This window comes from Thermothelomyces thermophilus, chromosome 3 (assembly GCF_000226095.1).
Source record: "Thermothelomyces thermophilus ATCC 42464 chromosome 3, complete sequence".
Taxonomy (NCBI): Eukaryota; Fungi; Ascomycota; class Sordariomycetes; order Sordariales; family Chaetomiaceae; genus Thermothelomyces; species Thermothelomyces thermophilus.
In genome coordinates this window covers 1,222,260-1,236,369 of record NC_016474.1, presented here as the reverse complement: position 1 = coordinate 1,236,369, position 14,110 = coordinate 1,222,260, and the positions used below count along the sequence as shown (strand labels likewise).

The window sequence follows — 14,110 nt, the reverse complement described above, 5'->3', positions numbered from 1 at the left end:
TTAAGATTTACCATACGAGCTAGACGTAGAACGAAGAACTCAAACGATATTTAGAGGAGAACCTTTAAAGAGGATATATCTACCTATCGATATTACTAGTAAGATACCTAATCCTATTTATACCTAAGGAAGATAGAAAGCTATAGTTATATATTGACTATTAGTAACTTAACGAACAGACTATAAAAAATCGATACCTATCACCGCTAATCTTATAGCTCTAAGATTAGTTAATAGGAGCCTAATATTTTATATATCTTAACTTGCCATCGGCCTATAACTATATATAGATTAAAGAAGGTAACGAGTAGAAAACGGCTTTTAGGATACCTTATAGCTACTATAAGTACCTCGTCATGCCATTCGGACTTACGAACGCATTAGTAACGTTCTAAGCCCTAATTAATCAAGCTATCCGACCCTTTCTTGATAAATTTACGGTATATTATCTCGATGATATACTTATCTTCTTAAAGACGATAGACAAATATTAGAAGTATATAAAAATAGTGCTAGATATATTATACGCGTATAAGCTATTAGTTAATAAGGAAAAGAGCGAATTCTATATTAGGAAGACAGTGTTTTTAGGATATAAGATATCCCTAGGACAAATTCGGATAGAACCTTTAAAGGTTAAAGCTATTAAGAATTAGCTACAACCGACATTAATTACGGAAGTACAAAGTTTTATTAGGTTTACGAACTTTTACCAGATATTTATTAGGAACTTTAGAGCGATCGTATAACCTTTATACGAACTTACTAAGAAGAACGCTAAATTCTAATAGGAAAGGTAATATAAGTAAGTATTTATATAGATCTGTAATACCATTACTAAAGATCTAGTATTAGTGTTACTAGACCCTAAAAAGCCATTTAAAGTAGAAACGGACGCTTTAGACTACGCTATTAGAAGACAATTAGAATAATAAGATAAACAAGGGAAGCTATATCCTATAGCCTTCGTTTTAAAGAAACTTAATAGACTACGTCTTAATTATCTAATCTATAATAAGGAACTACTTATAATTATTAAAGCTTTTAAAGAATAACGACTATATCTTAGCGATATAATCGAACTAGTATAAGTATATATAGATTATAAGAACTTACGGTACTTTACGATAATAAAGGAGCTTAATAGACGACAAATACGATAGGTAGAATTCCTTATAGAATTCAATTTTAAGATCTACTATAAGAAGGGTAAAGAGAACTAATAAGTAGACACTTTAAGTTGACGAACGGATTATACGGAAGGACGAACGGAAACAACGCCACTGTTATTTAAGGAATGAATAGACGGAACGCTATATCACGAAATATAAATACCTATAGAAGATAATCTACTCGACCTGTTCCTAGAATATTATACGATCTTTCGAGAAGAAAGAATCAATAAGGTATAGTATTAAATAGCACCTAGACTAGTAGTACCTAACAGAGTAGAAGAAAAAGATAGGAAACTCTAGTACCAAGGCAAAGTATATATTTACGATAGGGATCAATAGCTATAAATGATTCGAGAACTCTATAAATCGAAACTTAGAGGATATAAAGGAGTTATAAAGACTATTATATAAGTCAAGAAACACTATAACTTTCTATAGTTAACGGTACGAGTTAAGGAAGTCGTATAGAACTACGACATCTATAATCAAAGTAAAATAGTATAATATAAGCTATATAGGCTACTTTAGCTACTGCTAATAGCTGACAAACTATAGAGTTTAGTTATAATAGACTTTATTACGAAACTGCTAGAATCTAAGGATACGGCTATAAGAGTAATCTACGATAGTATTCTTACTATAGTAGACCGCCTAACTAAATAGATATACTTCTTTCCCTATAAGGAGTCCTAGATAGCGGAACAGTTAGTAGATATAATCTATCGGCAAGTTATATTAGTATATACCTAGCTATAAGAATAGATTACTAATGAAGATACTAAGTTTATATCGAAGTTCTAGTAAGTGTTAATATAACAATTAGGCGTTAATAGCAAGCTATTAACGGTATATTACCTATAGACCGATAGATTAACGGAACGACTAAACTAAGTTATTAAGTAGTATCTCTATTCTTACATTAACTATTAGTAAGACAACTAGGTTATACTATTACTAATAGTATAACTCGCTTATAATATAATACTAATAGAAACAACCAAAGTCATACTATTCTTTACGAATTACGGATATAAAGTAGACCTTAGGCAAGGGCTAGAGGTTATAATACTAAAAGTAATAGTTAAAGTAAAGTAGATATATATACTATATAAGAAGCTTAAAAAGGAACTCAAGTTTATTAGAACTAGAATAAAGGGCTACTATGATAAATATAGGCTCGAAGGACCTTGCCTAGAGAGGGGAGACAAAGTCTACCTAATTATATAAAACTTATAAACCAAACGACTAGGTATAAAGCTAGACTTTAAGAAGGTTAGACCCTTTATTATTAAAGAACGAATTTCGACATCTAACTACCGACTATTATTACTATTATCTATATAACTACGGACGGATATTTTTCATATTTCACTTCTCGAACTAGCACCGGAAAACGCTAAGATTACTACGTACATTGAAGTAGAAGACAAAGAGGAAGAATAGGACGTCGAAGAAATTTTAGATTTATATATTATTAATAGGGAACTATAGTATCTAGTCAAATAGCTCGATTTTAGACTAGAAGATAACTTATAAGAACTAGTTAAGAATTTAAACTATCCTAAGAAACTAGAATAGTTCTATTACTAGAACCTAGATTAACTAAAAGCAAAACTAGGACAAAATCGAAGATAGCGCCCTAGTTAATAATATTAATACTACTATTAAGCTATATACCTAGAACCGCCCCTAATTCCTATTACTCTACCTCTTCTAATTTATCTAAAGATATAAGACCCTAGTAAACTATTTCTAACCCTTAAGATAATAATAATCGCTTTTAACGATAAATATAGTCTAAACGAGCTAGAGACTTATCTAAATGATATTACGTTTTTACTAATAAATCGCGATCGGTATAAAGAGCCTCCTTAGCATCTTATTCTAGTTAGTTAAGACGCTTTAACTTATCTATAATATAAGATACTATAAAAGTTAGTATAGGGAAAATATACTAATAAGGGGATATAGACAAGACAAGACCAGAACCCTAGAACCATTATACGACCTCCTACGATAAATGCATTCGCCGTAATAAGAAGAACTCTTTATTATATAGTAATAGAGGCCGTAAGAAAAATAATAAGAATAAGGCATCACTTCGAACCTTAGCTCGTTAATAATAGTAGCTAAGGTAATACGCTCCTTGGTCTTTACAGACCTTTTCGTCGAACGCTTTGCTATACGAGATATGTCGTTAGCAGTATATAGAGGAAAGAGGGAAACATAGGAGACAACTTACTAAGGGTTATTAGCGCTATTTAAGACAGCCTAAGATAGGCTTTCGGGTTAAAAGCCTTAAAGGAGGGGCATTATATTACGGAAATATATATATAGGACACCGCCTAAGCTACCTCCCCTAATAGGCTAATAGGATAGTAGATACGAACGGACTAATTAGGAAAGGATCATGCTTAGCAAAGTGATCTATATACTATAGGATCATTACTATAGCTATAATCTAGATAGTAAAGGATTACTAGGTAAAGAGTAATCCTAGGATTATATATATATATAGATAGTCACTCGTTATAGTAGACTTTAGGAGTTTACTAGTAATAGTAACCTATAATATAGTACTTATACTAAGTATCGTTAAATATTATACGAGATAACTCTAGCGTTATTATAAACCCTTTAGCTTTACCGAATCCCTTAGATGACCTATACACTTGTTTCGCTTAATCTACCTTTGTCTAAACCCTTTTAGAAGAAGTCTAAGTTAGGTTTGTCACAATAGACTCTAGAACCTATTTAATACTCTTAGCCTTTAAAAGGAGCTATTAATCTAATTTTTAATATATTATAAAGGAAGTTAGACTTATATAGTTAGCTAACTAATCTATTTACTAAGATTTAATACCCTTCTATATATAGGCTCCTATTTAGGAAGGCTAAGAAAGCTTTTAATTAGAAGGACTTTAAGTTAGCTTAGTTATAATAGGAAAATAAAGCTCTAAAGGTATAGTTAGAAGTAGCCCGGCCGTTAAAGAGGAAGAGGGTAATAGTAGATCTAAACGAGCAGTTTACAATGATTAAATAGATCTACTAGGCCTAGATGGAAGCCGGCTGTATAGAGGACCCTACTGCCAAAGAGAGTGGCTTAGAAAGTGTAGAATCAACGGCTTCCTGTATTATAGTTGGTTGAACAGGTCTGTAATATATGTGGTTGAAGAAGATAGGTAGTTGTGGGTGCCAAGGTTTGCCAAGCGGTCGGAAAATGGGGGTGGTCGGTATATGGGGGGTCCGACTTAAATAGTTGATGCCCTGGGCCCGGAAGCTGTCCATCTCGACGTCGCTGCCCTCCTCGGACCAGACCATGTTCTGGCCGATGCCGCCGCCGCCGTCCGGACCGAAGCCCGCGCGAAACGACGACCCCCGTCCGAGTTGGTGCCGATCAGCGCGCGCACTCGGGGGAAGCGCCCTCGCGCAGCTGCTTGGACGGGTAGTCGGCGACGAAGTCGCCGTCCAGGATGGGCGGGAACCGGTGGGCGAGGGGGACGCCGTCGACGGCGGTGGTGGTGATGCTGTTGAGCGCCCGGTGCAGGTCGTCGAGCTGGAGGGCGCGCAGGCAGGCCAGCCGTCTCCGAAATGCCGGCGGGCCGGACGACGTTGAGGTACAGGCAGTCCTCGGAGAGCTCGTATCCGACATTGTCACCGCCGTAGCCGATGCAGTGCTTCGGATAGGCGGTGGCATTCCGCACGCCCTCCCAAGACGAATTCAGAGGTTGCGAGACGGTGAAGCAAGGGCGCCTTCTGCACATATGGCATACCTAGGAAGAAGTCCTGGTTAAACTCGGCCGAGTGTACGCCCGCATACGAGCCGTTCAATACTCTGACAACCGGGACGGTGCTGCTGTTGTCTCTGAATGTTATCGACGATCGAAGGTGCGCCGGCGAGGGCGAGGCGTCGATCGGCAACACCAGCAATGCTAGGCTGGCGGCGGTCAGAAGCGACGAGATGAGCCAGCTGGCCATCGCTTGTTTGTCAACCTTATTATCCCTGCGATGGCAAGGAGAGTGCTCTCCACAGATATAAAGGTGAGCATGTTTTCCATTGAGCGCTGACATAGCTCCGCGGGTTATTAATAATAAGAGTAAGCTGGTATATATTCTGTATGTATGTACAGTACATAAATAACCGCGGGCCTGAATCGCGGCCCCTTGTGCTTGTCACTCCTTGTTGTTCCGCCCAGAATCCCTGTAGCTGCATGCAGGATCCTCTCCATCTTGTGCTGTAAATACCGAGTATGTATCTATGTACGGATTATGGGCGGCTTACCTTACTGTGGGGTTTTCGGAGCGTTACTAGATATATTACCTGTAATTAGTTTGGTTTAAAATTGATAATCTTATGATAAATTGAAGTGGTTGGTTAGGTTGAAAAAGGGGTATAGGTTTGTAGAGTGGTCTAAATGGGGGGTTAGTCCAAATCTAGGGGCTCCGACTTACCTAGCGGGTCAACCTTGGTTGCCTAGGCAGACTTCGCAGGCCATTTCAAGTGAATCTTACCTACCGAGCATGCGTGCCAAGCGTGAAGGCAGTGAAGACAGGGCAACTTTGAGAACTTCGGCAGCAGCGACAGCTTGGCCCCCCTTCGAGTTCGATGTCGTCAGCGCCGACAGGCCTTCGCTGCTTGCGACCCTGTGCCCGGAGATCGAGGTTCTCGAGGACGTCGTCCTCCTGCCGTCCATCTGCTACCTCAGAGCGCCGCTGGCGCTACCGCGCCTGGTCTCGGTCGAGCTGGCGTGGGAGCTGGCGTCGTACTGGATGCCAGACCGGCTCGGGCTGAGCCAGCTCGCCAAGCTCTTCCGCGCCGCGCCGAACATGCGCGTGCTACGCTGCTCCGCCGTCTAGGACAACGCCAGCGACGGCGACCTCGGCGAGGTGGCGACGGCGAGCGCGCTGAGCTCGAGCTGACACTATGATGGAGGGCCGCGGCGGCAGATTCGGCGTCGAAACCTTGGCTGAAAACCTTATTTGATGTCACCATGCCGAAGTGTCAAGTATGGGAAGTCGTCAGACCGAGTGCCGTAAATTATACGTCACTCGAGATAGGGTGTTACGCAAAAGGGGAGTTCCTATTAGACGATGACTCTATCATTTCCTATACCGAACAGACGTGGGAAATATATCTAACTGGCACTCCCCCCTCTCTTATCGAGTTTTTTCCCCTTTGCCGACCCCTTAAATCATCAAGACATCGCTTCAACATCTGCTTAAACCCAGCTTTGTAACTGCCTCATCCAAGATGCCTCGACATGATATGACCAAATCGGATTCCTCGCGAGTCCAGTCCTCTCAAGTTGAGTCTCCCAGTATTTTGTCGTCCAGAAATTGTCTTTCTAACGACATAACAGGCCAAAAGCGGCGGTGACATGAGCTCTGGCGGCTTTGCAGCTCGCGCACAGTCGGCCGGAGACCGATGGAGTGCATCGCAAGCTGGCTCGGCTCCCCAGGGCACTGGAGCTTTGCGCTCTACTAGCGGCTCCGGTTCGAACCAACCCGGCACTGGATCTAGTGACACTTCTAAAACGAAATAAGGAAGTTTAAAGAACCAAGGAACATTTCGTGAATAACACTAATACGTGCTCCGAGTTGTTAGTGGAGCGAATTACGACTAATAGCTACGGCGACTCTACGGTATCATGTCAGGACCCAAGTCCTAATTATTCCCGGCGGCAGATGGAGGACCAGTATCCTTGAGCTAAACCAGACTGTAATATTTCTTGGGCGGCCACGGTTCAAGGCTGGCCAGGAGGTAGGCGGGATTTTTGCATGCATTTGTTCCTTTTCCGGCAAATTGGACATGTAATTATCTACTAGTAAAACCTCGCCCGGAGACTTGAGTAACTACAGAGTACAGACAGGCAATCAAGTTCTTTACCTCTCCACACACAAAAGGCTATCGTGGCCTTCTGTCTCACTCTGACCAGGGGAAGGGCCATCTATTTGTCTGACTCGACCTATTGAAGTTACAAGAACCCGAGTCACTCTTCCAAGCCTGGATTTAGACATACACTGGTGCTGATCTACATCCCCCCTCTCTGATGCCGCCTTGCTCACCCGGGCAGCACTGTACGAGCACTGTGCACTTGCTGTTGCAATTCGTCCACTCAGATTCAAGGCTTGTTCAATTGGACTAGTCCAACAGGGGGCCACTGCTGAGAAATCAAAGCCCCCCTCCCTCCCCCCCCCCCCCAAAAAAACGCTACGGCGCGGGCAGCGATCGAGACGTTGCTTCCCGGTTGAGCGTTGCCGCATTTCTCACCAATTTCTCCACTCAACAACCTTCCGAGGAGATTCCTGCCGAGGTGCTCGGCCACTAATTAGATTCGAGCTCACGCTTTCGTTCCTTCCTACATAAACAGAAAGGCGATGTTTATCACACTTCGAGCCTCAGGTAGCCAAAATGAGGCGGGCGGCGGGATGGAACAGGTCGTGCGGCGCAGCGCAGCTGGAGGAGGTCCTAGAGCGGTTATTAGAGATCGCGCCCGCCAGACACGGCGCCCAGCCTGTGTCGCCTGCCAAACCAAAAAGGTAATTAAATCCCGCTTTTGGTAATCTGCAAATGTCGGCTCCCATTTCCAAACAGTCCGGCCCGCGCAGGCCAACTAACCGTTTCGTCGTCTGTTCCGCAGCTCCGATGCACTGGCAGCTCCTTCAACTGCGACCGGTGTCGCGCCAGGTTGATCGAGTGCGTCTTCCCCGCCGGCGATGGTGGCGGCAGGCAGAGCAAGTCGCGGCCGTATCCGTGGACATCGTCGCAGCCCAGCAATATAATCGGCAGCATTAGTAGCTCATCATCGTCAAGCAATCTCGCATGGCAAAAGTCGGGCGAAGCGTCTCCCCAGCAGGGCGATCCCTCGCGCGCCGACTCGTCAGAATCCCCTTCGGCTGATGGGGTAGAGGCGCCAAACGGGTCCAAGGGGCTAATAGCGATCGAGCCGACAGGTTCAAGCTCGCACGAGAAGCAGCAGCAGCAGCAGCAGCGGGAGCAGCGGGAGCAGCGGGAGCAGCGGGAGCAGAAGCAAGACCAACCCGCACTAAGAACCCCCGAGTCGGTCGGCGTTGATCCGCTCGACGGCCATTTGTTCAACCGTGAGTCTGTCGTGGTGGATTTGGTGATGAACCAGGCCTTGGCAGCATGGCTGACGGTTTCTTCCGCGGCAGTGGATGCCGTTGAGGGACTAGACATCAACATGGGCGAGCCTGGGCTAGATGGTATTGTGCTTGATATCCCATCCGGCATCGGCCCTGCCCATAGCGGGAGCAGTGATCCACACCGGGCGAGCAAGCCACCCCGAAAAGACGCCTCCAACACTCTAGGCTCGTACCTATCCGCTGCCCTGGCTCAGAGCAACAACCCCCTCACACAGGGACAGGCCCGGACCGTCCCCGAAACCATCCCCAGCAATGCCACCGAGACCACCACCGCTCAAGAACTGCCGACCATGCTTGCGCTGGACGCTGCCCCGCCATCACCCGGCCAATTCGGGGTGCTTTCGGGAGTGTCACCCGCGCCGGTCCCCATTAGCCAAAAGAGCTCACCGCCGTGCTCGTGCCTTAGCGACCTCGTCCGCGTGGTGCAGCAGCTGGACGACGACGAGTTCCGCATCACCACCCTTTCGCTGGACCAGGTGCTGCACCTGCAGAAATGGCTGGTATTCCAGTGCTGCAAGCCGCTCGACTGCCCCAAGTGTCTCGATCTCCCCACCATTCACACGGTGCGCCTCATCGTCTGCGACCGGCTGACCGAAATGTTCGAGTGTATTCATTCGCGCATCAAGCGTGCGGGAGCCATTTTGGCCAGCCAGCAGGGCAGCGACTCGGGAAGCCATTCGATTTCGTCGTCGTCGTTACTCTCCTCCTCCTCCTCTTCCTCCTCCTCCTCTTCCTCCTCCTCCTCAGATTCTCTCCGTTCCGTGCCCCAGCCGCCACCTTGGTCCGCGGCCGTCGGTTCCGGGCCGCTGCCCGCCCAGCTCTTCTGCCGCTCGTCGGGGCGCGCCGCCAACACTGTTGCGTGCAACCCCCTGATGTTCTCGGAAGACTTCCGGAGCCGGTACTCGGACGAGGAGCAGGTCCACATGATCCGCGCGCTCCTGAGGCTGCAGACCAGGGATTTCCGGAAGCTGCTTCTGCGCCTCGAGCGCGCGTGTGAAGGCGCCCGCAACCAGGCGCGCCGTTCCAAGATCGAGTCCATGATGGCGCGCCTCTCCAAGGCCGAGGCGGATATCGAGGACGCGCTGCGCGTCGTCTTACACGTCTGGTCGACCGGGTGAGACGGCATTATTACATTTGTTATAGTTATTAGTTGTTCTGAAGCGGGAGCAACGGATTCACATGATCTGAAAGTCCATGTAAACACGTATTACAATGATTAATTAGACGTGGAATATTAGAATGGCCCTAAGCGTTCTCTGTAGAGTACATGTATCCCAATTTCACGCACTCTTATCACAACCTACCCGTCTGAAGATAGGGGTCCGATGCTGCAGTGACTTTTCTGCCCTTTTTGTCAAGTTTAGCACCAATCCCGTCTTGGTAGAGTCGAGCTGTTGGTTCTGAGTGATCTTGGGCGATAAGTAATGAACGATGTATGTACTTGCCTAGCGGCATCCAACGAGTGTACGGAACGAGTGCATGTATACTGAAGGGACTCGCTACAGTATATATTATGAATAAGGATTCATTTCACTGCCTTCCCTGGGAAACTCAGCTCGTGGTTCCACAGTCTGGATTGGAGGCCCTGACAAACCATCAAATCGGCATCTTTCCTGTTTCCGAAACAGGAAATATTCTCGGAGTCCTATTTTTGGTTTAGCGCAAGCCGTCTTCTCCGTATTACAAAGCAGCACAAGGTTACCCAACTAGGAAATTCACTAGGAAACCACAGTGCGCACAGGACATATACGTGATAAGACCACCCAACTGGGAATGGAATGGAATTCTAAGGCCCAAAGAAGGCTACTGCGGTGTAATTAGCACCAGCGGACACGCTGCGGTGTTAGGTGATTACCTGATGCTCGCGCCCACTGAGGATACCGGGCTCGTACGGTACTTGTGTACAAGCAGAGACTCGAACGAAAAGAACATGATGTACGTATATGTACGAAGTACAGTTATTATCCGTCCCTAGATTTGTATACTCAGATACAGTTTGGGAGCTCAGAGGGGTCTGCAGTTATACTTGCGGCGTCTCAAAACTACGCGCTCATCTAATTAACCCGTAACATTGGTAAGCGAAAGCCTGCCCGCCGATGTCAATGCCATGATTCCCTCGGATTGGAGGTACACCTTTAGGAGATGGCGAAGAGTTTTTGAGCGTGGGCAGTTTTGGCAGGGAATGTGCTGATAATTTTTCCGCATTCTCTCCTTTCTTTTCTTTTTCTACTGGTTTGTCTCTCATTACCTATTCATAGATCCTAATCAAGTGTTCATGCTCTAGCAGGTTCTGACCGATTAGGTGATGACCTGATCTGCCTGGTGTCACGTAAGCAAACCAATTCCGTGATTTCCATTCTTGGAAAAACTGCTTGTAATTAACGCTGCCAAAGAAACAGGGAAAAAACGCTAGGATTTACTTCCCTCATCAACGCCGCTTTTCCATCTTTACACTCTACCTAATCCACGGGCCCGATTTCTAAGCTGGAACATAATTACATTATTAATCAAGTTGTGGTGTTTGGCTAGCAGAGAACCAACCATCTGTCGCTCGTGTATTATTTTTCGCCTTGACCAAATCACCATCCCAGGTCGCTTCAGTCCCCTGTTATTTCATTCACTTCCGCCCATGTTCTGAGTTGGATCAAACTCGCTTCGGGCATCTTCCAATACGAAACTACGGTTTAGCACGAAGTTCTTTATGTCTCTCCTGGGCTTAACAAACTTTTGTTGATTCTTCTTCTGTCTTCCATTCCAACTTTCATCCCGCATCCAGGCACAGAGACGTTGAATAAGACCAACACGGTCACTGACACCATGGCCTCTGGAACGACATGCGTCAAGGAGAAACCCATTGATTCCACCGGCGAGAGCCCATCAGAAGGAGGAACTGCATCAGACTCCAACCTCGAAGCCAACTTGCCTGCCAAGACGGGAAACGAGGCCGCCAAATCTGACCCGAATGCATCTCCGAGACAGATTCACGGGATATTGGTAAGTAATTACTGCGCGCGGAAACGACGTGTAGTTGGTAACTATTTATATTGCATCTTAGCTGACCTCGACCAATATTTCGCGTGACAGTGGGTCTTGGTCGTCATTGCCATCCTTTCGAGCATCTTTCTCTATTCTCTCGACAACACGGTGGTCGCCGATATCACACCGGCGGCAGTCAACGCCTTTGGCGACGTGCTGAAGCTGCCATGGCTGTCAGTAGGGTAGGCTACACCCTGTCTACCGTTGAACTCCTCATTACCTTCCCAAAGAGATCCGGTGTCTAATACAGGCTAATTTCTGTTTTCTTCAGATTCCTTCTCGGTGGCGCGGCCGTTGTGCTCCCATTTGGAAGGTTATACGGCTTGTTCGACGCAAAATGGTTGTATATCCTGTCGTCAATCCTCTTCAACGTCGGCTCGGCCATCTGCGGCGCGGCGCCCAGCATGGATGCGCTCATCGTTGGCCGCGTGCTTGCTGGCATGGGTGGGAACGGCATGTACCTCGGCGTCATGACGCTGCTCTCGGTCAACACCTCGGACCGTGAGCGACCCGGGTACTTGAGCTTTGTCGGGCTGGTCTGGGGTATTGGCACCGTCCTGGGCCCCGTCGTTGGCGGTGCCTTCGTCGAGTCGCCGGCCACCTGGCGATGGGCCTTCTACATCAACCTTTGCGTCGCCGGTCTCTTCGCCCCTGTGTACCTCTTTTGGATCCCGTCCTTCAAGCCGCGCGCGGGCACCAAGTCCCTGTCCTTGGTTCGCGAGTTCGACATTATCGGTACGGTCCTGAGTATGGGCGCTATCACGGCCCTGATCATGGCTACCAACCTCGGCGGCGCTCTGCACGAGTGGAACAGCGGGCAGATCATCGCCCTCTTTATCGTCTCGATCGCTCTCTTCATCCTCTTCGCCCTTCAGCAGACGTTCACCGTCTTCACGACGCTGACGACGCGTATATTTCCCGTCCAGTTCACGAAGAACTGGAACGCGGTTCTCCTCTTCTGCCTCGCCGCTGCGGTAAACACGGCCGGATTCGTCCCCATCTACTACGTGCCGCTCTACTTCCAGTTCACCAGGGGCGATAGCGCCATCCAGGCCGCCGTTCGGCTGCTGCCACTCATCTTTGTCCTGAGCGCCACGATCCTCGCCAACGGTCATCTCATGTCACGCTTCAGCTACTTCCAGCCCTGGTACATCTTCGGAAGCGCCCTCACCTTGGTTGGCGGCGTGCTGCTGTGTACGTCCCCTTCTCGGTTTCCGTTAATAACTAAAACTTACCCTGCCACCAAGGAGGCGCTCACTGGATGTCTTCTTGACTTGGGAAAGCTGATCCGGCAAGTTTGGCAGCTCGCATCACCACCGACACGCCAGAGGGTCAGATCTACGGATTCGAGATCCTGACGGGGGTCGGCACCGGCTGCTTCATCCAGGCCGGCTATGCCGTCATCCAGGCCGTCACGCCGCCCGCCGAGATGGCCTACGCCATCAGCTACATGATGCTGGCACAGCTGTCCGGCATCGCGCTGGGCCTGGCCATCGCCGGCGCCGTCTTCGTCAACGGCGCCATCTCGCGCCTGGCCGCGGTCCTCCCCGGCGTGTCGCGCGAGCAGCTCCAGCTGGCCGTCTCGGGGACCAGCGGCGCCTACCTGAGCTCCCTGTCGCCCGAGGTGCGCGCCGCCGCCACCGACGCCATCGTCTTGGCCCTCCGCGAGGTGTTCATTCCCGTCTACGTCGCGGCCGCGTTCAGCTTGGTGCTCTCCGTCTTGTTCACGGCGAGTCTCTCTCTCTTCTTTCCTTTCTTTCTCTCGTCTCGTTCTCGTTCAGCAGCGTAATCGGTTTCTGAAGATTGCTAATCTGAGATGTTGTCGATAGAAACGCAAAATGTTCAACACGGTGGCCATTGCTGCATAGAGGACGCCGGCAGTTGCTGGCCTTGTACGCGTGGTTTGGAGAAAGGGAGCGGGCGGACCCTTGAAGTCCCCTTTTGGATATGACTATTTCTGTAGAATTCTACCAGAATGGATTCCGGCACAGTGGAGGTAGTGCTGGATGAGCCCGGAAGGGAGACGGCCCGGATCCGCGAAGGTGCCAGATTTGGACTATTAAATTGGCCCTTTCAGGACCCGGCACTTCTATGGTCTTGTGGCTGAGAAGCGGTCTCCAAGGCCCGGGAGGAGCATTGTCTCGTAGGACCTGGTGTCTGGTGGCGCAATCCATCACGCAGTATGTAAGTAGGTACCTTACATATACGTGCTACGTTGGAAGGCAAGACCCATGTTCAACATGGCCACACGCAAGAACACCTAAGTTTACATTGCCGCCTTGGAGTCGATTGTTTGGCTAAGCGGGTCAATCTTGGGCAGCATAGATCGTATCCCGAATGCGTTTGCTCCGCGTTATTAGTAGAAAATAGGATTAGAAAATGGAAATGTCCCACGCTATGCTGCTTCTGTCCCCTCCTAATTAGCCTCATGTACAATTACCGAGGCAGGGACTTATCTGTGTTCGGTATTTGGACTTGGCTCTGCTGGGCAAGATCCTCAGGACTTTGTTGCCCGAGATGTCCACAAAGGGTCTCACATCGTTATATTTCGGAGGAGAGAGCATCAATAGAGCAAACAGGACAACCCCTCCAGTACTTTTCGAGTTCGATTGCCGAAAACACTAATTATTGAGGCGATCCAGATATGCCCTTTGCAGATGGTCAATAAACTCATGTTCAACGTCGACCATCTAGACTTGGCCGGACGAACATGTCGGTTGGAGCAGCGTTGCTAA

The 14,110-nt window shown here is 47.9% G+C and overlaps 3 protein-coding genes across 3 annotated transcripts; 2 read left to right on the top strand and 1 right to left on the bottom strand.

Moving 5' to 3' along the window:
• Window positions 1-4,572: 4,572 nt before the first annotated feature.
• Window positions 4,573-5,153, bottom strand: MYCTH_2126499 (uncharacterized protein; the record flags this gene model as incomplete). Its single annotated transcript, XM_003662693.1, has 3 exons — window positions 4,573-4,731; window positions 4,784-4,931; window positions 4,996-5,153. The coding sequence occupies 3 exons, from the start codon at window positions 5,151-5,153 to the stop codon at window positions 4,573-4,575; spliced, it is 465 nt and encodes a 154-aa protein (XP_003662741.1).
• A 3,139-nt stretch (window positions 5,154-8,292) lies between these two features.
• MYCTH_2303718 (uncharacterized protein) lies at window positions 8,293-9,635 on the top strand. The gene has a single exon (XM_003662692.1). It carries the CDS (start codon window positions 8,378-8,380, stop codon window positions 9,455-9,457), a length of 1,080 nt encoding a protein of 359 aa, XP_003662740.1. The 5' UTR covers window positions 8,293-8,377; the 3' UTR covers window positions 9,458-9,635.
• Window positions 9,636-11,156: 1,521 nt separating this feature from the next.
• On the top strand, window positions 11,157-13,243 carry MYCTH_2118002 (uncharacterized protein; the record flags this gene model as incomplete). The annotated part of the gene is made up of 5 exons (XM_003662691.1): window positions 11,157-11,333; window positions 11,424-11,557; window positions 11,647-12,569; window positions 12,680-13,104; window positions 13,205-13,243. The coding sequence occupies 5 exons, from the start codon at window positions 11,157-11,159 to the stop codon at window positions 13,241-13,243; spliced, it is 1,698 nt and encodes a 565-aa protein (XP_003662739.1).
• Between the last annotated feature and the right edge of the window lie 867 nt (window positions 13,244-14,110).